Source organism: Dreissena polymorpha, chromosome 3 (genome assembly GCF_020536995.1).
Source record: "Dreissena polymorpha isolate Duluth1 chromosome 3, UMN_Dpol_1.0, whole genome shotgun sequence".
NCBI classification, from domain to species: Eukaryota; Metazoa; Mollusca; class Bivalvia; order Myida; family Dreissenidae; genus Dreissena; species Dreissena polymorpha.
The window spans coordinates 15600976-15626858 of NC_068357.1; the positions used below are offsets into that span (position 1 = coordinate 15600976).

At 34.6% G+C, this 25883-nt stretch overlaps 1 protein-coding gene across 1 annotated transcript in view; it reads right to left on the bottom strand.

The window, feature by feature from the left end:
• The window catches only part of LOC127872056 (1-phosphatidylinositol 4,5-bisphosphate phosphodiesterase classes I and II-like), a 99466-nt gene extending 73963 nt beyond the window's left edge, over positions 1-25503 (bottom strand). The window contains exons 1-2 of the mRNA XM_052415391.1: positions 25171-25503; positions 23136-23213 (exon numbers count right to left, since the gene is read on the bottom strand). Of these exons, the coding sequence (XP_052271351.1) occupies positions 23136-23213; positions 25171-25269 (177 nt within the window). The 5' untranslated portion in view covers positions 25270-25503. The remainder of the gene's footprint in view (positions 1-23135; positions 23214-25170) is intronic.
• Between the last annotated feature and the right edge of the window lie 380 nt (positions 25504-25883).

A 25883-nucleotide genomic window follows, 5' to 3' on the forward strand; every position in this document is an offset into this window, starting at 1 on the left:
ACATACAGAATGTTCCAGATTAGTCTGCACAGGCTAATCAGGGACAACACTTCCCACCTAAACAGGATTTTTGTTTAGAAGAGACCTCTTTTAAGAAAACCCCATTAATGAAATCATGATTAGCCTGTGCGGTCTGTTGATCAAGCTAGCCAGTAATGTTTGTATGGTTTCATTTAAAAACAAGAAACCGTCGGAGACGGGTGATGCTCCCCAAAGGTTTTTTGTCACAATATTGCACTATATATTCAGACAAGAGTTCCGCGGTCGGAGATGACCGCATTGAAGCCGGATTTTGATAAGAACTTTAACATTTTTACATTCAAGGTCACAGTGACCTTGACCTTAGAATGAATGACCTTGAAATGACCAGTGGTCATCTAAGTGTGCTTGCAAACCTTCATGTCAAGTTTGAAGACTCTATGTCCAAGCATACCAAAGTTATAACAATTTTAACATTTTAACATTTAAGGTCACAGTGACCTTGACCTTCAAATGAATGACATTGAAATGACCAGTGGTCATCTTCTAGTACTGGCCAATCTTTATTTCAAGTTTGAAGACTCTAGGTACAAGCATACCAAAGTTATAACATGAAATAAGAACTTTAACATTTTTACATTCAAGGTCACAGTGACCTTGACCTTCAAATGAATGACCTTGAAATGTCCAGTGGTTACTTACTAGTTCTGGCCAACCTTCATGTCAAGTTTCAAGACTCTAGGTCTAAGCATACCAAAGTTATAACAACTTAAACATTTTTACATTCAAGGTCACAGTGACCTTGACCTTCAAATGAATGACCTTGAAATGTCCAGTGGTTACTTACTAGTTCTGGCCAACCTTCATGTCAAGTTTCAAGACTCTAGGTCCAAGCATACCAAAGTTATAACAACTTTAACATTTTTATATTGAAGGTCACAGTGACCTTCACCTTCAAATGAATGACCTTGAAATGACCAGTGGTCATCTGTTAATCCTGGCCAACCTTCATGTCAAGTTTGAAGACTCTAGGTCCAAGCATACCAAAGTTATACCATGAAATAAGAACTTTAACATTTTTACATTCAAGGTCACAGTGACCTTGACCTTCAAATGAATGACCTTGAAATGACCAGTGGTTACTAACTAGTTATGGCCAACCTTCATGTCAAGTTTCAAGACTCTAGGTCCAAGCATACCAAAGTTATAACAACTTTAACATTTTTTATATTGAAGGTCACAGTGACCTTGACCTTCAAATGAATGACCTTGAAATGACCAGTGGTCATCTGTTAATCCTGGCCAACCTTCATGTCAAGTTTGAAGACTCTAGGTCCAAGCATACCAAAGTTATACCATGAAATAAGAACTTTAACATTTTCGAGCACGCCGCCACCCCGCCCGCCCGCCCGCCCCCCCGCCCGCCCGACAACATCAATCTATAAGCCGAGATTTTTTCGAAAAAAATCCGGCTAATAAAAGGAAACGTCTAGAGGGCACAGTAGTTGGGGGGACACAAATTTTTTTTATAGAAAAGGGCCATAACTCAGTGAAAAATCATCCGAACAGAACCTGCTGATTATATGCACATCTCCTCTTGGTAGTTAAGCTTCCCATAAAGTTTCATTGAATTCTGGTCATTAGTTGCTGAGAAATAGCCCGGACAAAAATTGTGCACGGACGGACAGACAGACGGACAGACAAAGCGGCTAAATTTGGGGGAGCATAAAAATCCTTAAACTATCTTTAAAAATGTGCATTCTAATTTTGATGTCATCTTCTAACTCCACATAACAGCGTTCATTAATTGATGTTAATAAAGAAAATGTACATGTATGCTTCATTCACCCCAGAAAATTATGTGTCAGATTAGTTCATATTCAGAGAAAGATAAAAACAAACACAGAAAAGAGAAGAACGAAAACATTTTCCAACCAAAACTATGGTGGCATATGTCTCCATAAGGTAACTGTATACATCTCAGGAAAATTACATTATCTTTTCAATATTGAACTTACATGTAGTATCATATCAGTTGCACCTGCATGTGATAACAATTTAAAAATCAAAATATTTTTAGAAAAACTAGTTTCATCAGAACATAACCAATATTTTGCCAACATATATTTCTACCAAAGCGACATAATATCAACCCGTGCGAAAGATGTCGAACCTGAGACATTGCCGATAAAATTTGCTGAGGTCTAATATTATTCCCAAAACTGACGCCATGTGACAAAACAAAAACAATATGCAAAACATTGTTTTTGTTTAAAGGGATCTTCACGGTTTGGTTAATTGACAAAATTGAAAAAAGTTGTTTCAGATTCGCACATTTTCGGTTGAGTTATGATATTTGTGATGAAACATTATTACTGAACATTTGCCATGGTCTAATATAGCCATTATATGTATCTTTTGAAGATTTACAAACCTAAAAATTATAAAGCGTTGCAACACGAAATGATTGAATAATTTGGAGAGTTCTGTTGTTGTCGTTTAAATTTGTGAAACTACGAAGATTACTTATATAAGGTATAAAATACGCATCTTATGAATGATTGGCAGGATAGCTCAGTTGGCTTATGCGTTTTTACTTCAGGATTCCGGGGGTCACTGTTTCAAGCCCTGCTGCGGTCTATTTTTTTTTCCTTTTTTATTTTTATTTTTGATTTTTTACTGGAGCTTTAAAAATTTAATGTTTACATTTAACAATATAAAGCATTTAATGACAAACTTCAAAACATGACAAAATCAGTGAAAAGGCCCCTTAAAAAAGAAAAACGAAACTGGTAATATGTACACATACAGACTTGTTTGTGTTAATTTTCTTTGATTGTTAAACGATTAAATGAAACGGAAATTATTTTGTGTGAACTGTAAGAGTACTAGTGCTTTATATTGCTGTTTATAATAACTTGTAATGTATAAAAAAAATCACAAAGCTTTCTTCCCTTTTAATTATAAACAAGGGACAAAATTGTCGCAAAACCAGGTTTTCATTGTGAAAAAAAAATCTGATAAAGGGAGAAAACTCAAACTGAACTTTTGAAATGAACAAACAAAATTAACCCCCTTTGTAAGTTTGTTTAAAAATAATATAAATTTTTAGTCGTGGCGACCTTGACATTGGAGATATTGACGTGATTCTTTCGTGCGACACACCGTCCCATGATGGTGAACAAATGTGCCAAATGATTTTAAAATCTCACAATGAATGACATAGTTATGGCCAGGACAAGCTCATTTATGGCCATTTTTGACCTTTGAACTCAAAGTGTGACCTTGGAGATATCGACGTAATTATTTCGCGCGACACACCGTCCAATGATGGTGAACAAATGTGCCAAATGATTTTAAAATCTGACAATGAACGACATAGTTATGGCCCGGACAAGCTTGTTCCGCCCGCCCGCCAGCCCGCCAGCCAGCCCGCCCGCATTCGCCAATCTAATAACCAGTTTTTTCCTTCGGAAAACCTGGTTAAAAAAACATGTTTTAATAGAACAGGTTTCAATTTAGTTGTTATTTAACTACCGTATATTAAGAATTGTTAAATATTTTAAACCCCATAATAATAAAAATAAAATTATATACAAGTATTTTCTATTGTTTGGTAAGAGGAACAACGTCCGGTAACCCCATGTCCTGTAAGATTGTTTTGCCTTTAACATGGGTTTATAATATCCTTGAAGAAAATCGATAAAGTTATGCAGTCCTATGCAGTGACAGACTCTACTTAACGGTAATGGTAATCAGATTTAAGTTGCACAATGACTTCAAAAAAGCATTTTTTATTATAGGTTTTTCAGATGCAAGATGATAAAAATTAATGTATGTGAATTCTGCATGCATGATTTCACAACTCAAAATGAAAGTTGATGAGCAAAATTGTAACATGGAAATTTGAAAATTAATTAAAAACTTGCTAAAAAATATTGCAAAACTTAACAAGAGGGCCTGAAAGGCCCAAAGTCGCTCACCTGAGATAACAAGATATTATTGAGACAAATCTTATGACCAAGTTTCACGAAGATCAGAAAATAAATGTGGCCTCTGGAGTGTTAACAAGGTTTAACTATAGCCATATAAGGAAAAATGCCCTGCCCCCTGGCAGCCATGTTTTTCAACCAACCGGCATCATTTTTTAATTCATCTAAGATATTATCGGGATGAATCTTCTGACCAAGTTTCATGAAGATCGGACAGTAAATGTGGCCTCTAGAGTGTAAACAAGATTTTACTAGAGCCATATAAGGAAAAATGCCCTGCCCCTTGGAAGCCATTTTTTTCAAGCAAACATAATTATTTTCGAAATCATTCAAGATATCATTGAGACCAATCTTCTGACCAAATTTCATGAAGATTGGACAATAAATATGGCCGCTACAGTGTTAACAAAGTTGTACTATAGCCATATATAGCCATATAAGGAAAAATGCCCCGCCCCTGGTGGCCATGTTTTTAAAGCAACCAAAACCATTTTCAAACTCATCCAAGATATCATTGGGATGAATCTTCTGACCAAGTTTCATGATGATCGGAAAATAAATGTGGCCTCTAGAGTGTTAACAAGGTTTTACTAAAGCCATATCAGGAAAATAGCCCCTCCCCTGTGGTGGCCATGTTTTTCAACCAACCGGCATCATTTTTGAACTCATCCAAGATATTATTGGGATGAATCTTTCAACGGAGTTTCATCAAGATCGGACTATAAATGTGGCCTCTAGAGTGTTAACAAGATTTTACTATAGCCTTATATAGCCATATAAGGAAAAATGCCCCGCCCCTTGGCGGCCATGTTATTCAAGCAAACGTAACCATTTTCGAACTCATCCAAGATATCATTAAGACAAATCTTCTGACAAAATTTCATGAAGATCTGGAAATGAATGTGGCCTCTAGAGTGTTAACAAGGTTTTACTAGAGCAATATAAAGAAAAATGTCCCACCCCCTGGTGGGCATGTTTTTCAACCAACCGGCATCATTTTCGAATTCGTCCAAGATATTATTGGGATGAATCTTCTGACCAAGTTTCATGAAGATCAGACAATAAATGTGGCCTCTAGAGTGTAAACAAGATTTTACTATAGCCATATATAGCCATATAAGGAAAAATGCCCCTCCCCTTGGCAGCCATGTTTTTCAAGCAAACGTAACCATTTTCAAACTCATCCAAGATATCATTGAAACCAATCTTCTGACCAAATTTCATGAAGATTGGACAATAAATGTGGCCTCTAGAGAGTCAACAAGGCAAATGTTGACGTCGCACAACGGACACTGCACGACGGACGACGGACAAAAGGCGATCACAAAAGCTCACCATGAGCACGTTGTGCTCAGGTGAGCTAAGAATAATGTAAAATTGAGCCTTGATCTATACATGTACTTAGTAAAAAGCCCCCTTTTCCCAGATTGAGGCTCAGTTGTCAGGGCAACAGATATGGATTGTTTATCGTTTTTACGATTTGTATTTGACAGAAAACGAATTGAAATAAAAATCCATCGTACAATAAACGATTACCAAATTGGAAAACGAATTTCAATCGGTTCTTTGTCGTTTCATTTTACCGATTCCCTCCGTACTGTGTTTGATTTGAATAATTATATTGTAACCTTTAGTGCGGTTGTAATATTAGTGAAAAGTTTATATGAACACCGTTTCAGAATGGTGTCTACATGAAAATGTTTTTCCATCGAAAAAAGTATGCGAAAATGTTGGCATCTAGTTCTGAGCGCGGACGTTCTACGAAAATTTCATTAGCGGCGTGCGCGCCTAATATGTTTCAATTTGTAACGCGAAACGAACCACCGGAAAAATCGTTGTAAAGAGTTTTTTATCGGAATTAATATCACAGGTTGTGATAGAATAGGCAAAATTCAGTGCAAAACACCGCAACGATTCAGTGTCGAAAAACACTTAACCACGTGGAAAAAGGAATTCCACTGGCTTGTCTTCATGGAGAGGGCTTTCAAATGCACCTTAAGTGTAACCGAACATTAAAAAGCTAATCTCATCCAGAAATAAAGGTAAGTTTTTTTATCAACTTTAAAAAAACTTTTTGACAAATTGATTTGAGGGAAAAAACTAATTGTTTCAAAAAGCTTGCAGTAAAAACAAATTGACATCAAATCTTATCTGTTGCCCTGAGTTATTTTACTATCAATGATCTTGTGTACAACTGGTCATCAGAATTAATATGTACCCTGCAGGTATTGGCAATTATTCTCTTGTTTGTAGCAGCTGTAGCTACATGCTTAGATATTTGCTACAATATAATGCAATTATATATGCTAGGTACAGCTGCTAAAAATGCAAGTGGTCATTAATAGGAACATGGACCAATCGAGACAGGTAATAAAAGACAGGCAATCTTGTAGACACAGATATGTCACATGTGAATTTCTAGATTTTTTTCCAATAATTTGCTTTACAATATAACCACAGCCCTGTAATTACATGCTATCTGTCCAACAGTTGCATCAAATTATATAATTGTCCAACACTTTGACATTAATGACTGAGTTTATGTAACTAATTAACGATCTACTGTCTAATTTTCATGTTAACATAGACATATTAACAGCAGTTTTTAAATAACAACTTCTAATCATGATGCTACAACTTCCTTTTTCATCTATGACATGAAATACTTTAGACAAACAAAAATCACACAAATGTAACAAAAAATACGAATATATATTCACAAAAGATTATATAAATTAATTTTAAACTGCTGACAATATAAATATGTATTTACTTTTGCAAAAATTGCTGGGCTGATGTAGGTGTGCGAAAGGATAATTAAGTTAAAATCACCTATACATTTTTTTCTCAAACAAAAAAACTTGATAAAAATAATAAACAAAACAATATGAACTGAGCAATATTTTTTCATCAAAAATGAATTAGCTCCTACGGCAAACAGTAAACAAGAGGTTTTGCAACTTCAAAATAAGTACTTTTATCAAAGGAATTGTTGGCAAATATTATAATAGTTTTAGATCTCATGCGCAACTCCATTTTCAAACACTTTTGGACAATTTCATTGTAATTACATCCCATCCCCCTTTAGGCAACTTCTGAAAGTACAGCTTGTGGTTTCTCACAGTTTTTTGTTGTTTTATATTATATTTTTACTTAACAATTTACATCAGAGTCATTATCAAGAGGGCATGAAAGGCCCAAAGTCGCTCACCTGAGATATAAAGGCACTGACCAGTTCTATGCAGCCCCAGATATCATAAACAAAATGTTCTGACCAAGTTTCAAGAAGAGTGAACTATAAATGTAGCTTTTAGAGTGCTTACAAGGTTTAACTATAGCCAAATATATATATAAATTTCCCACCCCCTGGCAGCCATGGTTTTTTTAACAGACCGGAACCATTTTCAAACACATCCAAGATATCTTTGAAACAAATGTTTTGACCAAGTTTCATGAAGATTGGATTATAAATGTGACTTTTAGAGTGTTAACAAGTTTTAACTATAGCCATATAAGGAAAAATGTCCCGCCCCCCTAGCAACCATTTTTTTCAATCAACCGGAACCATTTTAAAACTCATCCAAGATACCATTGGGACGAATCTTTTGGCTAAGTTTCATGAAGATCCAAAATAAATGTGGCCTCTTGAGTTTTAACAAGGTTTTACGTTAGCCATATTAGGAAAAATGCCCCTCCCCCTGGTGGCAATGTTTTTCAACAGACCAGAAGCATTCATGAACTCATATCAGATATCATAATAACAAATGTTCTGACTAAGTGTCATGAAGATTGGACAATAAAGGGGACTTTTATAAGAGTATGACAAGTCTAAACTATAGCCATTTATGGAAAAATGCCCCAACCCCCTGGCAGCCATGTTTTTGAAGCAACCACAACTATTTTCGGGAATCCGGACAAACGGCACCCGGACAATCGGCACCCAGTGTTTTTTTGCGTATGCGGACAGTTTGCACCCTGTAAATTTGTCGACCCAGACAATCGGCACCCAATTTTTTTGTATATACGGACAAACGGCACCCTATTAAAGACAATCGATAAAGCCCGTCAGCACCTTGTTAAACTAATTAATCTAATCCGCTAATTGGTTTGGTAAAAGAGATGATTAGAGATTAAATTCTGTCAACAAACTGTGTTATCAGACCAATATAAGTGTGGATTGATTAATGTTATCTGCTAATTGGTTCTATAACAACTCTTAACAATTTACAAACAAAAGGGCCTGAAAGGCCCAAAGTCGCTCACCTGAGATAACAATATCGTCTGACCAAGTTTCACAAAGATCGGAAAATAAATGTGGCCTCTAGAGTGTTAACAAGGTTTTACTATAGCCATATAAGGAAAAGTGCCCCGCCACCTGGCAGCCATGTTTTTCAACCAACCAGCATCATTTTTGAACTTTTCCAAGATATTATCGGGATGAATCTTCTGACCAAGTTTCATGAAGTTCGGACAGTAAATGTGGCCTCTAGAGTGTTAACAAGATTTTACTATAGCCATATAAGGAAAAATGTCCCGCCCCTTGGAAGCCATTTTTTTCAAGCAAACATAATCATTTTCGAACTAATCCAAGATATCATTGAGACCAATCTTTTGACCAAATGTAATGAAGATTGGAAAATAAATGCGGCCTCTAGAATGTTAACAAGGTTTTACCATAGCCATATATAGCCATATCAGGAAAAATGCCCGGCCCCTGGTGGCCATGTTTTTAAAGCAACCAAAACCATTTTCGAACTCATCCAAGATATCATTGGGACAAAGTTTCTGACCAAGTTTCATGATGATCGGAAAATAAATGTGACCTCTAGAATGTTAACAAGGTTTTACTAAAGCCATATAAGGTAAATAGCCCCGCCCCGTGGTGGCCATGTTTTTCAACCAACTCGTCCAAGATATTACTTTGATGATTCTTCTGACTGAGTTTAATGAAGATCGGACTATAAATGTGGCCTCTAGAGTGTTCACAAGATTTTACTATAGCCTTATATAGCCATATAAGGAAAAATGCCCCCCCCCCCCCTTGGCGGCCATGTTTTTCAAGCAAACATAACCATTTTCGAACTCATCAAAGACATTATTAAGACAAATCTTCTGACAATATTTCATCAAGATTGGAAATAAATGTGGCCTCTAGAGTGTTAACAAGGTTTAACTATAGCCATATATAGCCATATAAGGAAAAATGCCCCGCCCCTTGGCAGCCATGTTTTTCAAGCAAAGATTACCATTTTTGTACTCATCAAAGATATCAGTGGGACAAATCTTCTGACCAAGTTTCATGAAGATCGGAAAATAAATGTGGCCTCTAGAGTGTTAACAAGGTTTTACTACAGCCATATAAGGAAAAATGCCCCGCCCCCTGGCGGCCATGTTTTTCAACCAACCGGCATCATTTTCGAACTCGTCTAAGATATTATTGGGATGATTCTTCTGACCAAGTTTTATGAAGATCAGACAATAACTGTGGCCTCTAGAGTGTTAAAGGGATCTTTCACGGTTTGGTAAATTGACAAAATTGAAAAAAATTGTTTCAGATGCGCAAATTTTCGGTTTAGTTATGATATTTGTGAGGAAACAGTATTACTGAACATTTGCCATGGTCGAATATAGCCATTATATGCATCTTTTGACGATTTAAGAACCTAAAGCGTTGCAACGCCAAACAATTGAATAATTTGGAGAGTTCTGTTGTTGTTGTTTAAATTTGTGAAACTACGAAGATTGCTTATATAACGTATAAAATACGCATCTTATGTATGCTTAGCAGGATAGCTCAGTTGGCTTATGCGTTTTTACTTCAGGATTCCGGGGGTCACTGGTTCAAGCCCTGCAACGGGCTACTTTTTTTTTCCTTTTTTAAATTTTATTTTTGATTTTTTACTGGAGCTCTTAAAATTTAATGTTTACATTAAATTTTTATCAATATAAAGCATTTGATGACAAACTTCAAAACATGCCAAAATCTGTGAAAAGGCCCCTTTACCAAGATTTCACAATAGCAATATATAGCCATATAAGGAAAAATGCCCCGCCCCTTGGCAGCCATGTTTTTCAAGCAAATGTAACCATTTTTGAACTCATCCAAGATATCATTGAAACCAATCTTCTGACCAAATTTCATGAAGATTGGACAATAAATGTGGATAATTAAATAATTCCTAAACTTATGATTTCTCCCGATAACAGCAACTGCGAATGAAAATAAGCTTAATTAGAAGAACGAAAATGGAGACATTTCATAACAAACATGCAATTCATTACGACACGTAACGGTGTGCGAAGGTTGTGTTTGGAAAACTTAGCTTAATAATCAGCTGCTGACAACTTTAGGCGATTTGCTTTATTTTTAATTGATTATACATGTACATGTACTATTTGACAACAAATAAAATTACAGGATGGAAAGTACATTTGGCTTGCATTTTTCTTGCCCAAATATATGTATACAATATATAATTTGAAAACACCACAATACACGGAGATGGTACTTTTTATCGCAATGTCCGTCAGGTATTATACATATTATTCAATGTTCTTTGCGCTACAAAGTTTCTATCAAAAACTCAATACACGCACGCTTTCCATGGGTATACCTCAACCTTTTACATCGCCGCATAATTTTCGCGCTCTTTTGTCGGGAAATATACAGGATAACTATATAGGAAGCATTTGTAAACTTCGTGTTGACATTAAAAAATTGGAAGTGTGTTTCAGATAACAAACTATTGTTCTTATTTGTGAATTTTGGGATCCGCGAATCTCAGATATATCGGATATTTTTTGCAGCCCTAATTATCAGCATATGCGAGATAAATACATAGATTTAGCAAAAACATAGCCTTGCAGCTCAGTTTCCGTATGTAAAAGATGTATTTGCATTTGCTCTGACCTTCTCTACGCTTAATTCTCCTGTATCCGCAATTGTGTTTGTTTAGGTTTGAATTAACGTGTTGAATCATGCATATTTATTAGGTCGTTTTTGTACTTTACCGTACTCTTTACCATACTCGACCCCAAACTAAAAATCGCCATATCGTTGGTTTCAACCGGATTTTCAGTGATATCATCAATAAAAACACGTTTGTCCAAGTATACAATTAAATCGGGTGCCGATTGTTCAGTCGACAAATTTACAGGGTGCCGACTGTCCGCGTATGCAAAAAAACACTGGGTGCCGATTGTCCGGGTGCCGTTTGTCCTACAATCCTATTTTTGCAATCATCCAATATATCATTAAAACAAATCTTCTGAACAAGTTTCATGATGATTGGACAACAATTGTAGGCTCTAGAGTGTTAATAAGTTTTTACTAAAGCCAAATAAGGAAAACTGGTCTGCCCCCTGGTGGCCATGTTTTTTAAGAAACCGGAACCATTTTTGAGCTTTTCAAAGATATCATTGGCACAAATCTTCTGACCAAATATTATGAAGATTGGACAATAAATGTGGCCTCTATAGTGCTAACAAGGCAAATGTTGACGCCGCACAAAGCACGACAGACAAAAGGCGATCACAAAACCTCATCATGAGCACATTGTATTCAGTTGAGCTTAAAAAGTTTTATTTAAAAGTATTTTTTACCACACACATTGTTAAATACTGTAAAACCATTTACTACAATCGTCAGCTTGAAACTATATTGTTGTTGTTTTTTAAATGCCTATTTTAAAAAAGAATTTGTGTCTGTTATTTTCCCGTTTGTTAGTTTTTTGTCTGCGACAAATCGCAATGGGGAGATAGGGTCATGTGGGAGTAGTCTGCAGGAGGTGAGCCCTGCAAATTAACTAGTCCATCGTTATGTGGTGATAATAACTAGTACATTGTTGTAATTAGCGGATACGTGGAAGTGAATGACCATTAACGAGTTTTTGAAGAAACAAAAGTCAAATTATTATTGCGTTTATTGTCTTTGATCTGCAGCCTGTTGGCTGTTTAACCTGCAACATCCCTGTAAAACACAATACACAAATTTGGGTAATAAAGTTGTTAACAAATAGGGCTAATCCTAACTATTCTAACAAAACAAAGTTAATGCTATTTATACAGCTTTTATGTAATTGCGTTTTATGGTAAATGACAAGTGTCAGTGAAGTACACAGAATAATGGACTCCTCTTGCATAATTTTATCAAGATTGAAAAACAGACACAGGACATGTGTGGATTACGTTGGATATTAACCCATTTATGCCTAGTGGACTCTCCCATCCTTCTAAATTGGATCAATTTTTTTCCAAAATTAGGGATGTCTAGCATATTTATGTCTGTATTTAGAATATTTCTTATAGATATTCCTTTAAGCAAACAGCGCAGACCCAGATGAGGTGCCACATCATGTGGCGTCTCATCTGGGTCTACGCTGTTTGCCAAGGCCTTTTTTCTAGACGCTAGGCATAAATGGGTTAATGTCTTTCATGCATATTGTAATTCAGTCTTAATTTTTTTTAAACATTTGACATAATTTTTGTTATGAACTTAAATTCGTCAGTCGGTTTATTGACAAAATATAGGAAAATTAATGCCTGGCAAATAATAATTGCTTCACAGTAATGCAAAACATTACCTGCCTTAAATTAAGGTTTAAAGCAATGTCAAATTACCGCAGAATTTTGTTGTTTACAAAAAAGGCATACAAGTGAAAAATGGCCATGAAAACTAGTGAATGTACCTAGGAAAAGAAACTCATACCAGAATTGAAGCAAATAGATGAAAGTGCTAAGCCTGTATGCAGGATCAACAATGGATGCTTACAAAAATGTCAATCAATGTAAATTTGTCAGCAAAATTTTCAAAATGTCACAAAGAGCACAGGCGTTTTGTTCGAGATTTTTTTAAAGTAGCCTTTAATATTGCCATGCCTAAATGTATGATAAGGGCAATGCATATTGATCACATACATGTACAATGAAAAGACTGGTCTATTGTGAAATATATATCAGTATTTCGTTATCCTCAATACAATGGGCTATTGGCAATCTTGAAAACATTTTTACCATGTACACAAAGAATGATTTTTTATTAAAATTTACAACCTGTGTATTGTATAAAGAATGTGTCCAAGTACGATGTTATTAACTGTGGAAAGTACTTGTCAACAAAAAATAACTATTGAATCAAACAATTTATATGTGTTTTTATAAATATTTACAAACTGTGTACTGTGTTTCAAAAAATATTTACAAGTATAAATACCTGTACTATGATATTTACTGTGGACAGTACTTGTCAACAAAAACAACTATTAAAATAACCATAATCTATAAGTGCATTGCAAATTGAACAATCATGCGTATCTCTGCCAAACAACATGAATCAATAAAATCCATAAAAATAAGATATTACTTATATGCTACCATTCAAACAAAGTAAACAAGAAATATAATCATACGTGACCATGTATAAGTTGAACAGAACCTGCATTAAGTAATATAACAAAGTAAGAAATGTCATCATTGTACAGTGACAAAGCTTTAACTTACAAGATACACTGAAAATACTTAGTGAAAGTCCTGTATCATGCCAAAAAAACACATAAATATCTTGCAAAATATGGAAAATATAGTATAATACTCATGTGATAAAATAGCTGCAAATTTTCAATCGCATGCCATCCACATAAAAAAATATACATATGCAAAGATGTATAATTATACACTCTGAACTCTAACTCTACCGGACATCACGGCACAACTGAAACAAAAATTCAAATCACAGACTGATGTTTTCATGCGCTAATATAGTGTACTTACACCCACTTCTAGTCCTGGCTGCTGAAATGTGGTAACAAATAAAATACCCGTCCAACCATAAACCTAATAACTTCCCCAGTAGCACCCCATAAACAGAGGTTATGCCATAAACAAAGGTTGTACCACACATCTTATAAATTTTTATTTCATCTAAACATTATCAGTTGTATATGAGGATTAGAACAAGATGTGTTTGTGAAACACAATGTCCCCCTATATGATGTTTGACCTTGTAGGATGACCTTGACCTTGTTAAGGATGACCTTGACCTTGACCTTTCACCACTCAAAATGTGCAGCTCCATGAGATACACATGCATGCCAAATATCAAGTTGCTATCTTCAATATTGCAAAAGTATTCATAAAATAAGCGATTTGGGCCACTTATATTTGACCTCTGACCTTGAAGGATGACCTTGACCTTTCACCACTCAAAATGTGCAGCTCCATGAGATGCACATGCATGCCAAATATCAAGTTGCTATCTTCAATATTGCAAAAGTATTTATAAAATAAGCGATTTGGGCCACATATATTTGACCTCTGACCTTGAAGGATGACCTTGACCTTGACCTTTCACCACTCAAAATGTGCAGCTCCATGAGATACACATGCATGCCAAATATCAAGTTGCTATCTTCAATATTGCAAAAGTATTCATAAAATGAGCGATTTTGGCCACATATATTTGACCTCTGACCTTGAAGGATGACCTTGACCTTGACCTTTCACCACTCAAAATGTGCAGCTTCATGAGATACACATGCATGCCAAATATGAAGTTGCTATCTTCAATATAGCAAAAGTTATTGCAAAATGTTAAAGTTGGCGCAAACAGACCAACAGACAGGGCAAAAACAATATGTCCCCCACAACTATAGTGGGGGACATAAAAACTCAGACATTTGAATATGGTATTGTATTATATAGGTAAAATATTGTTCTTAGCTTCTGAAAATAGTTATTTGAACTACCAGTAGATTTTCAAATCATTGTTTTTTATTAAAACAATTTTGAATAAAGAAAATGTAACAAAAATTATATAATATAAATGGTAAAGCAAAGCAATAATTGTTTTCTCCTTCTTCAGTGGTTAGAGACAAAAGGATATAAAATTGTCATATTTCAATCAGTGAACAAGTCTGTTTAAGTAAACTTAAGAAACAGTACCAGTAGTATGCCATATGTTTACATCAAAAACATATGGGAAATTCTATTATCACTGTCAGGACAGTTGACGACTTGGGAGTATGACCTTAACACCGGCACTCAATCACAATTAACCCATTTATGCCTAGTGGACTCTCCCATCCTTCTAAATTGGATCAATTTATTTCCAAAGTTAGGGATGTCTAGTATATTTATTTCTATATTTAGAATATTTCTTACAGAAATTCCTTTGAGCAAACAGCGAAGACCCTGATGAGATGCCGCATCATGCGGCGTCTCATCTGGGTCTACGCTGTTTGCCAACTCCTTTTTCTAGGCGCTAGGCATAAATGGGTTAATGACATATTGGACAAAGAGATACTCTCCTGAACTGTCAATAAATATGGAATTTAAACCATAATGGCACATCTATACCTTCTCCTGAAACTTCAATACAGTTAGTGTTTTTCCCAGGAGGGCAAAGGGGCATGGCGCATTACTTTCAAAAAGGGCATTTTAACGCGCATTTTAAGCAAAAAAAGGCAAAAAGGTTCCATGAATACCTGGTTTAGGGAGAAACATGTAATCGCATCAGAGGAAGTTGTGTGACAAATATAATCAAGCACATTTAATAGTACATGTAGTTGATGTATTTAACTTACTTTAATATATATTAATATATTTACGTTGCAATGTCCATTAAAGTTCCATGCTGTTTCAGTAAAGTGTACAGCACCACAAACATAATAAAGCAATATATGCATATGAATCCGATTATACACAGATCCACTAACATATAAATGAAACTATGTTTGTCTTATCCCATTTTCTAAAAATAATCTTGTCAGATGTTTAAACTTTGCGAGTAAACTGAACGCTAACAATTTGCAAACAATCCTTTCCATGACATACATCCACCAACAAGATAACTAATAAACATGAGCCTTGTTCTGAGAAAACTGGGCATAATGCATGTGCGTAAAGTGTTGTCCTAGATTAGCCTGAGCAGTCCGCACAGAATAATCAGGGACGACACTTTCCACTTTAATGGTATTTTTCTTTTAAAGGAAGTCCCTTTCCACCGAAAATCTAGTAAAAGTGGAAAGTGTCGTCCCTGATAAGCCTGTGTGGACTGCACAGGCTAATCTGGGATGACACTTTAAGCACATGCATTATGCCCAGTTTTCTCAAAACGCGACTCATATGTTTTTGGTATCTAAAATGTGTTATGCATTGTTGATTACCACAGGCATTTCATTAATCCTTTCTAAATGTATGATCTCCATCGTTAATTCAATTGTTATTTGCCATTTTTGCAGGGAGTCCATTTTTTTCTGTATTGTCCGCCATCTTGTTAAAATGATATAGGCGACCATGTGCGCATAGCAACGTAACATCATATGTCCGCCTAATACATGTACACGATTCACATTTTGTTTAATTAGTACAGTCATTGTTTCAATAATTAATTAAAGACGATACAAGATAAAACTTGTTAGTGTTTTTTTTATATTTAATTACGCGTTCAAATTAATGTTTTGAGATAATTCAATTATGCACGAAATGATTTATTTCAACGAGGATAACTTCGAGTTTTTCATCAAGTCTCCGAAGTAACTGTCCACGATTTTATAGTGGAGGACTGGAGTACACATTTCGAAACGATTATTGTGCTTGGTATAACAAAGCCTCTTGAAATTATCGACTGATATTGACACGGGGTAATTCACACGATTAATTCACAACTGCGCAAATCTTCGCTGACTTGGGGCCATTCTCTGAAACTTGTCGGCTTAGAAGTTTGGTCAAGGGGCAATTAAGATGTTATCAAAAAGGGCACATGGCAGCTTTTGCCTTTGAAAAGGGCAGAGTGGCACTTAAGTAAGGCGACGTGGCGCAGCGCCACGCTAAAAGGATCTGGAAAAAACACTAACAGTATAGAGCATTTAATATTTGTATAATTTGATGATCCAAATGTTTTTTGACAAAGAAATATATTGATAAATGATAGTCAAAAACAAATATATAAACAAGAAACCGTCGGAGACGGGTGATGCTCCCCCAGTGATTTTTTTTGCTTTAATTTGTTACAGCCTGTGCCTTTTGAATTGGGAAAAATTGCGCGATAAACTGTGAAATTGGGAAAAAATAGCGCGATAAACCATGAAATTGGGAAAAATTAAGCATTATAAATAGGATTATAAGTAACAGAAGTGATATTGTGTTTAAGTGCATGTTCAGAGAGTTTTCTAGAAAAGGAGTCTGGTCAAATTGTTTTTTTTTAATCAATAAAAGTGGCAAGTTTGGGAATGATTTATGGAAAAAAATGACTAAATTCAAGTTATATATTTTGTAAGATGTTTAAAAAATAAAGTTGAGACCTAGATTTAAGAAATCATAATTAAGTAATATGAGACTTCTTTCTAAAAAAAAAAAAAAAAAAAAAAAAAAAAAAAAATTTTTTTTTTTTTGAAGTTGGGCTTTTTTTGGGAAATTTTGGTCAGAATTTTGGGAAAAAACGTGTATTTTTGCGATTGGGAAGCAGCCGAAATTCGGCTGTAAATTTGAGCAAAAAAAATCACTGTCCCCAAAGGTTTTTTTTGTCACAATATTGCACTATATATTCAGATAAAAGGAAACATCTTGAGGGCACAGTAGTTGGGGGGACAAGAATTGTTTTATATAAAATTTCAAAGGGCCATAACTCTGTGAAAAGTCATCCGACCAGAACCGGCTGATAATATGCACATCTCCTCTTGGTAGTGAAGCTTCCCATAAAGTTTCATTGAATTACGGTCATTAGTTGCTGAGAAATAGCCCGGACAAGAATTGCACTATATGTACAGTTAAAGGAAAATTTCCAAGGGCCATAACTCTGTAAAATATCATCCGACCAGAACCCGCTGATAATATGCACATCTCCTCTTGGTAGTGAAGCTTTCCATAAAGTTTCATTGAATTCCGGTCATTAGTTGCTGAGAAATAGCCCGGACAAAAATTGTGCACGGACGGACGGACACACGGACGGACGGACAGACGAAGCGGCGAATATATGCTCCCCCAAATTTTTTTGGGGGGAGCATAACAATAAGAATAAAATATTTATTGGTACATGTACACCAATGCAATGGAATTCTAACTCATGCCAATAAAAATTCAGCACTTTATTTAACTATTACATATTAATAATTCTTTTCTTATTTTAAAATAACAGTTATAATAGTAGTTGCCTATTCAATACACTTAATTAATGGCTTTTCAAACACGAACCAAATTTGTAGAGACAAAATACATAGGAAATTGACCTTTCGACAGCCGATTGATTGACAGGCTTATTAACCAATCAGATTACTGCATAGACTAGGCCCGTTTCTATCCGCCATTTTGTCCGTCAAACTCGCCGTTGTTCGTCACATAAGCTTATACGTAATGCTGTGTTTTAAACAAAGAAAATGGTTAAAAGGTGCTGTTATGGCACTTGTTATTCAGACACAATGTATCCAGAACGGTTAAAAGATGGAACTACGTTTTTTCCGTTCCATTAACCGGGTACTAATCTTAAAAAATGCAAACGTTGGATTCGTCTTTGTAGTCGTCTCAACGAACAGCTTAATCTCAACATATTAAGCTATCGCCCGAAAGCAAAACACCTCGACGTTTGTTCTAAGGTCGTCATAATAAGATACTACGCGAAAATAGAATATGTAAGTTTTGCACCGGACACGCTATAGAAAACGAGTATCACTTTTTACTTGTTTTTCCTCTATATAGAGAAATTAGAAAGGAACATTTAAAACCATATTTTCAAAGGTGGCTAACGTTAAATAAATTTGACATTCTAATGCAGTCGGCTAATAAAAAAATATTCTAAACTTTGCTAACTAGATTATTAATGCTAATGAAATGCGTAATAATAAAGACAATCAGTTATAATTTTTAATAATATCACATAAAATAGAGCATTTTTATTTCTTTCGGTTTAAATCTTCCGAATTTAATGTAGCTAGTTGCATATCGTTAAAAGTTAAGAAACTATTTTAAAATGCGCATGTAATTATCAATAGTTGCCAATAAATGTCATTTTACACCATATGTGGGCTTTCTACTAATCCGTTATCAAAACAGATGCCGCAAACTGTGAATGACCCTTGACACTTTGATAGCCAGTCTGATTAGCGAGGTTTTTTTTGTACATGAAAATTCTTTCAACTTCTTATATTTTAAACATTGCAAAAAATAGTTTAAGAGGAAATAAATAATATATTGTGTATGTTATTTTTTTGACGACATTGACTATGTTACACGATTATAACAATGCTCATGGGTCATTTTGACCAAACGCATTATAGATATGTGTTATATCGGATTTCAATATAACGTTCTTTGTCTTCTTATATAATAAATTTACTTACCTTTGCCACATTTGCAATATTGCCATCGGTTGCAAAATTAACGGCTTTTAATTAAAAAACTGAAACATCTATTACTCAATGAAAAGTATTGTGACAAACGACAATGCATACTGTATGTGATAATTTGCGATAATTGGCCGACTTTGACTATAGATTAACGACTTTTAAGTAGACTTATAAAAAAGTTATGAATATTTCATAGATATGATAATAATATTCAGCATAACTATTCAATGATAATAAAAATATTGTATGGCCTTTCTGGTATACCATGAGGCGTTTTTGGTTCACTGATGCGGACTTTTTGGGAAGCCTTTTTGGTAAACGGCCTTTCTGGTACTATATCTTTGAGGGGAGCTAAACACCTATTTGATACATTACATTTAACACATTTTAAATAAAACATGATAGCAATAGAAACATTTCATGTAATTTGGACCGAAATCTTTGTGAATATCTTCCAACGTACCGATTCGCGTAGCCAGTTTTATGACGGACTTCGGCGGAGTGACCTCCCTTGAAATCGGGGGGCGTGGCTTCACTCTCGCTGTCGAAAGGTCAATTGCAGCTGAATCTAAACTTTATTACTTCGACCGGGTATTTAACTTAATTTTTAAGACATAACAGCTTTCGCGTACAGGGTTATTGCTGTAGGAGGAAGCTTTAGTACTTTTTGAGTTTTCCTATGATCCAGATTAAAGTTTTCACTCACTCCTGTAACCATAGCAACCACAATTTTTGTTAGACAAAAAACCCTAAAATAATGTGCACATTCCCCATACAGTATTTTAATTATCTTTCAAATTCAGTGCTGGCAGAAGGACCCATTCTATATGATCAAAGTATATATTTGTCCCAAATGGGACCTAAACATTTGCAATTAAGAGTTTAAAATATTCTTTTTAATAAATCTCAACATTTAGTTCATCTCTTATCCAGATTTATTTGTTGAAACTTAGTAAATATAATCTCGTAATCACTAATATTGAGTACTCTCATTTGTAAAGTATTTGTATTGTATAAATTAAAAAAAACTATAAAGTCTAATTTCCCATTTTTTGTCAAAACTAAATCTGAAGGGACCTGGCCCCAATCCCAAAATGAATTTTGATGAAAAAAAATACTGCCATATCAGGGATTTCAATCGACGCAGAATCCTGCGTTTTGACGCGAGCAAATTAAAAACGACTCGCTTTTGACGCAACCCTTTTTTCTGCCGTGCGTCATTTTGACGCATGGAAAATTTGACCTGTGTGTCAGTCAGTTAACATCTTGAGTTCCATGGTAATAAATCTCGTTGTGCTCCTAATTGTCATTAATGTTTAAGTATTTGAAACTCGGTCTATAATTGAAGGAATACCCCGGGCGTTGTTTATCTTATCTCATCTCTTTCAGTACACATGTCACATTCTAAATAGTGTGTGCGCACTAACTGGGTAATTAGCAGCAGTGATTACGTGATAATTGATTGACAATCCTGCAGACTTTGCAGACGGCACGGTTAAAGAAAGTCGGCAAAAATAATTAAAGAAAAAACAAAATTGATCAAAGGTCCATTTATTACGTAGATCCACTAGGAAGTCCAGCAAGTTTTGTCAGTTTGTTAATCCACCGATAATTACGAGTAACACCTATCTTATATAAACTGGAATCACAGTTCATTTTTTATACTAACAAGTCATAATAATACACATAAACATTGAGAAAACACATTTCCTTGATTATATATAAATTATCCGAGTAGAATTAAATTGCTACGTCATGACCTTCGACATTGTAAATGCAGGACGTATTGTAAATTAACATTCAACCCGCGTTCAATTCAAAGCTGGCGATTCAACAACAACAGATTCAAATTACAAGTAATGGTGATTCAATAATGGAGAAAGCATTAACTGGATTTAACAAACATTTAATTAGGTTTGTTAAACCAGATAACAACAAGGAAAATTTGGATTATTAAAGTTAAACTACTACAGGTAAGGCATTCTTAAGTGTACATATTTCGGACATGTATAGTATTCGGATAAACAGTAATAGATATACTAGATGTTCTATGCAGTTAGATTGTGTTTTGTTACAAAAGCTATCATAGGGATGATGATAATATACATGTAATGATGATAAATATGTGATGAAAAGGTGCTACCGGTACATATATTAAATTACTTAAATGTGTTTAAAGACTTAAATGTGTTATGATGAAGTAGATTTTAATGAGCATTTATTGATTTTACAAATAAACATAGCATAGTGATAGAAATAATAAAAGTTGTGAAAGGAACATGTTTTGTTTTTGAAAAACTTAGTCGATATTGTTCGCACAAATTATTTATATTTTGTCCTTATCTTTGTGTACCAATTCATTAAAATATGATGTGTTATGTATCATAGTATTGTTATTTCATAATTAAAGCAGTATAACTTTTTAAGATATTGTGTAACTCTTAGAGCATCTTTTTATATAAAAAAAATGAATAATACAGACAAAAACACAATTAACGCGCTTCAAAATTGACCCCAGCATTTTTCAATTTGACTCCTTAAAATTTCAATCCAGGGGTCATTGACGCCTGGTTTCAAAAGTCTATTGAAATCCCTGCATATGGGGCCCTTAATTGGCATACTGAGTTTCATCAACCTAGCCAAAGTACTTTTTGAGTTCTCACAGTCAGCCAGATGGATGGACTTATGTACGTATAGACCAGGGGTGAACCTACAGGTCCCTCCAGTTCCACTGGTAGCGTACTTAAATGTATTTATACGGTATGGCCATGGAATCAAACCAGTGCAGCATGAAGCTCAACAAATTATATAATGGAGTAACTCATTTGTCATGAAACAATTTTCGTAATTGTTACCAAAAGTTTGCCATATTAGCCCATGCTGGCTTTGCAACTCCCAAAGCAATTATCAAATAGTTGTGCAGCACGTATTACCATAATGTAATACAGAATTTACACAACTGAGGGCAAAAACAAACATTTAATGTAAATGTCAACATAACTGGGAAATGTTATCTTGCATTATACAATAATGAACAACAATAATGATGTATGTCATTTGGGAATTGTTTATTTTTCCCAGCAATGTTTTTGTTTTTACACTGGCACACATTGAGATTTTGAGAATAACCTTAAACAAAAATCGTTAAACATTTGCATGGTTTCTTCTCACATCCATTTCAAATAAGTTTATACGTTATCATATCACCAATTTCCAATGTTTTTTTAACAATTTTGTAATAAAGCACTAAAAAATTCATAACCAAAAGTAAAGATCTAAACGTTCTCTATGCTAGTACCGGTTAGTTTTTTATTCAGCTATCAAATATTAAAGCCCACACTTTCCGCTATGATGTTGCGATGTTGTACATGACGCTCAATTTGTCTGCGCTTTTTTTTCTGGACAGAGAATTTACACAAAATACATGAGAAGTGTTTATTTTTAACTCAAATGTGTTTACATTAACATAGAACTTTATGATATGGTAAAGGTTTATGGATTGGACATGTTATTATGTGCATTTTCAAAAACTTACATACTAATTACTATTGATAATTTCATAGAACAATATTAAACATAATTATAGACACTTGATGCAAGAACAAAAAGAAAGGTTAAGTACATGTTTTTGTGTAACTTAAATATGCTAATGCCTATATATTTACACAAATGACCCCTTCCACACCACCAACATTCCTGGCTTTCAAGCTATGCCTGAAAAAATCCTGGTGAAAGATATACATGGCAAAGAATAATGCCACTGAAACATGATGATCTAATTTTTCAATTACATGCATTGAGAGATATTTGAAACAACAAACACGCTAACCTTGTTCTGATCCCTCCAGTATAAATAGTATCCCTTGGGATCCACCCTCAAGGTCACTGGCAGACCTATTGTAGAATTCTGAAAGTGACAGGGAGAGGATTTTACATACCGTATTAAGCTAAAAGACATGATCGATTATATATTTTCTAAGATTCTTTTAAATCTCTGATGTTGATATGAATTATGACCAAATCAGCAGGGAATTAAGATCAATTTGGAAGATCTGAAGATTTTGAACGGAATGACCATGGAGTCAAGCATAGAAGCTGATTTAATTCTTTAAAATATTTTTTACAATTCAATGCAATAGCTTCTATTCTTCTACACAACTTATATGGACAATTTAAGGTGTTTCATAACTGTAGAACCTTCAATCCTTACAGAAGGATTTTTCATTCCTCTGGTATAAAATTCATTCCCCCCCTTCCTAATCAATCTCCCATCCTAAGGCCTCTTACCCAAATGCCGAATATAACTTTTTTTTCCCGAAATGAGTGTAAAGGACCCAATTCAAAACAGTGATTATGTGGAAAAAAGCAATCACATGATATCTGCGGAATAGTTTGGAGGGTTCCAACTTAAGAGGACACAAATCTTTACAATTATTATAATACAATTTATTAAAAATTCATGTGTATGGCTCATAAATATGCATGGTAATATCCAGCCAAGTGTTTCGCTCAATTTTTGTGTGCTGTGTTCTTAATTTTAAATGTGGTAGTAGGTTCAAATCCAGCTCTGATCATACTTTTTATCTGGACTGTTATTTTTAATGCTGCAAAGCCAAAGAAACTGGATTGTGCCTCAACAATTTATGGGAAAATTTGTGTCACTGTGAGAATAAAAAGTCCTGGCACTAGGCAAGCTCAGATGGTAGAGTAGTTTTCTAGTAGGCAGTGAAAGGTAAAAGCTTTGCACAAAGAATACCTTTATAAGCGTTTTTTGTTAATTTAATTTAAATTTCAGACTCCATTCACAATATTGACAAATATTGTGACTGCTGTCATCCAGTTGGTTTCATGTTTATTAGTTGCAATAATTCAACTCTAAGCTGTATAGCCCAATGGGCTGCTTATAGAGTTGCAATGCGCTCTCTCTTGTCCATGGGTGAAAAATGTTATCAACAATGCAAGGGTTAAGTAACACTGAAACTGCAAGAACTTATTTAAGTTTACCTATCTAAACCACAAATTCATCCAAATGGTACCATTAAAGCAAAAAATAATTTATTTTTTTACTTGGGTTTTGTTTTATACGGTGTATCCGCCATATTGGAAAATTGACCCAATATTGGTTAGGTCGCAGTACACCAATATTTTGCACGCCGGGTTATGTGCTCCAGCCTATAAAGTCGATAACGATGTGATATTCGATACAGAATACACTGTTTCAAATTTAAACATAAACATGTCAGCGAGAAAAGTGTGTTGAAACATTGTCGTGTTTTTATAGGGTGCATGCAAAGGATAACATCCGTAGGTTGCCATTCAGGTAAATTTAACATGTTAATGAAGTTTACTCATTATTTTCCTCAATTTGTCTCGAACAACGTCTGTTTAGTGAAGCGCACGGATTCGCTGCGCTGATCTGCACCTATGTTTATGAAGGGGTGCATATGGACTACCAGAGCCGCCATAGCAAAAATTATCAAAGGCTCTAGGAGTCCATTTATATGGACTACATGTTGATAAACTCATATATTTATGCATGCTAGTCTGTAAATCTTCACAACATGATATCAGTCATGATAGCCAATAAATTATAGGATTTAAAGGATAAACAAAACTTAGAAATGTGTTCTTATTGATAACTAATAAAATCTGTTTACAAAATAATTTCTTTTCATCTCAATTAGTAATATCATTTAGTCTGCTGTGATAAATAGAACACAATAATACAGTAATACATTTTGCGAACTTTTTTATTAAAATATTTATCATAATTTTGAGCAAAAAACGCTTGATGGACCCTGATCAAATCAGTCAATATAGACATGTTTCTATTTAAAGACAGAAATTCCGCGTGTGAAACTTACGTCGTCCCATTTTATGAATTTATTTCCTTTCACTAGTGTTTCCGGAACTATCACTGGTTTCAGCTGCACAACATGAACGGCTAGTTTTGCACCCGCCATGTCAAAATCCTAACATTGTATTTGTCTATTTCTGTAAATAGACTGGCCTTATTTCCTATGCACAAGGACGAGTTTATTTTCAGATACGGGTTTTTGTCAATACCCGACTGATTGAAAACTTTAATTATTTCAAGTTGAATTAAGATCTCTGACAGATTAAAAATAGTATGTACATTTTTTCATCGAAATTGTTTGTAACTAGTAGTACAATTTGACCATGTAACCAACCGTAAATATAATATACTAAATGGAATCGTCTGTCAAAGTAATGGGTCATGTGACCTAATCAAAATGTCGGACTGTCTAGTGGGTGTGTCCTTTATAGGTTACACACTTACTCAATGGCTACATATAAATATCTAAACAAGGCTTCACGCTGTTTAAAGTATGAAATTTATACGTTTCAGTCGCCTATGGCTTAGGTGTTAGTTGTAACACGATTTTAAAGAATTAATGACCAACCCGTTTTTATCAATGTGAATAAAAGTTTTAAGGTTATTCGAATCACACATGATGTAAACCACTATTGTTTTTATTTCAATGGACCAATTTCGTTTGTATGACTTCAACCAAGCTGACGTTTAACATGCTAGCCCTTTTAACTGAATTCAATT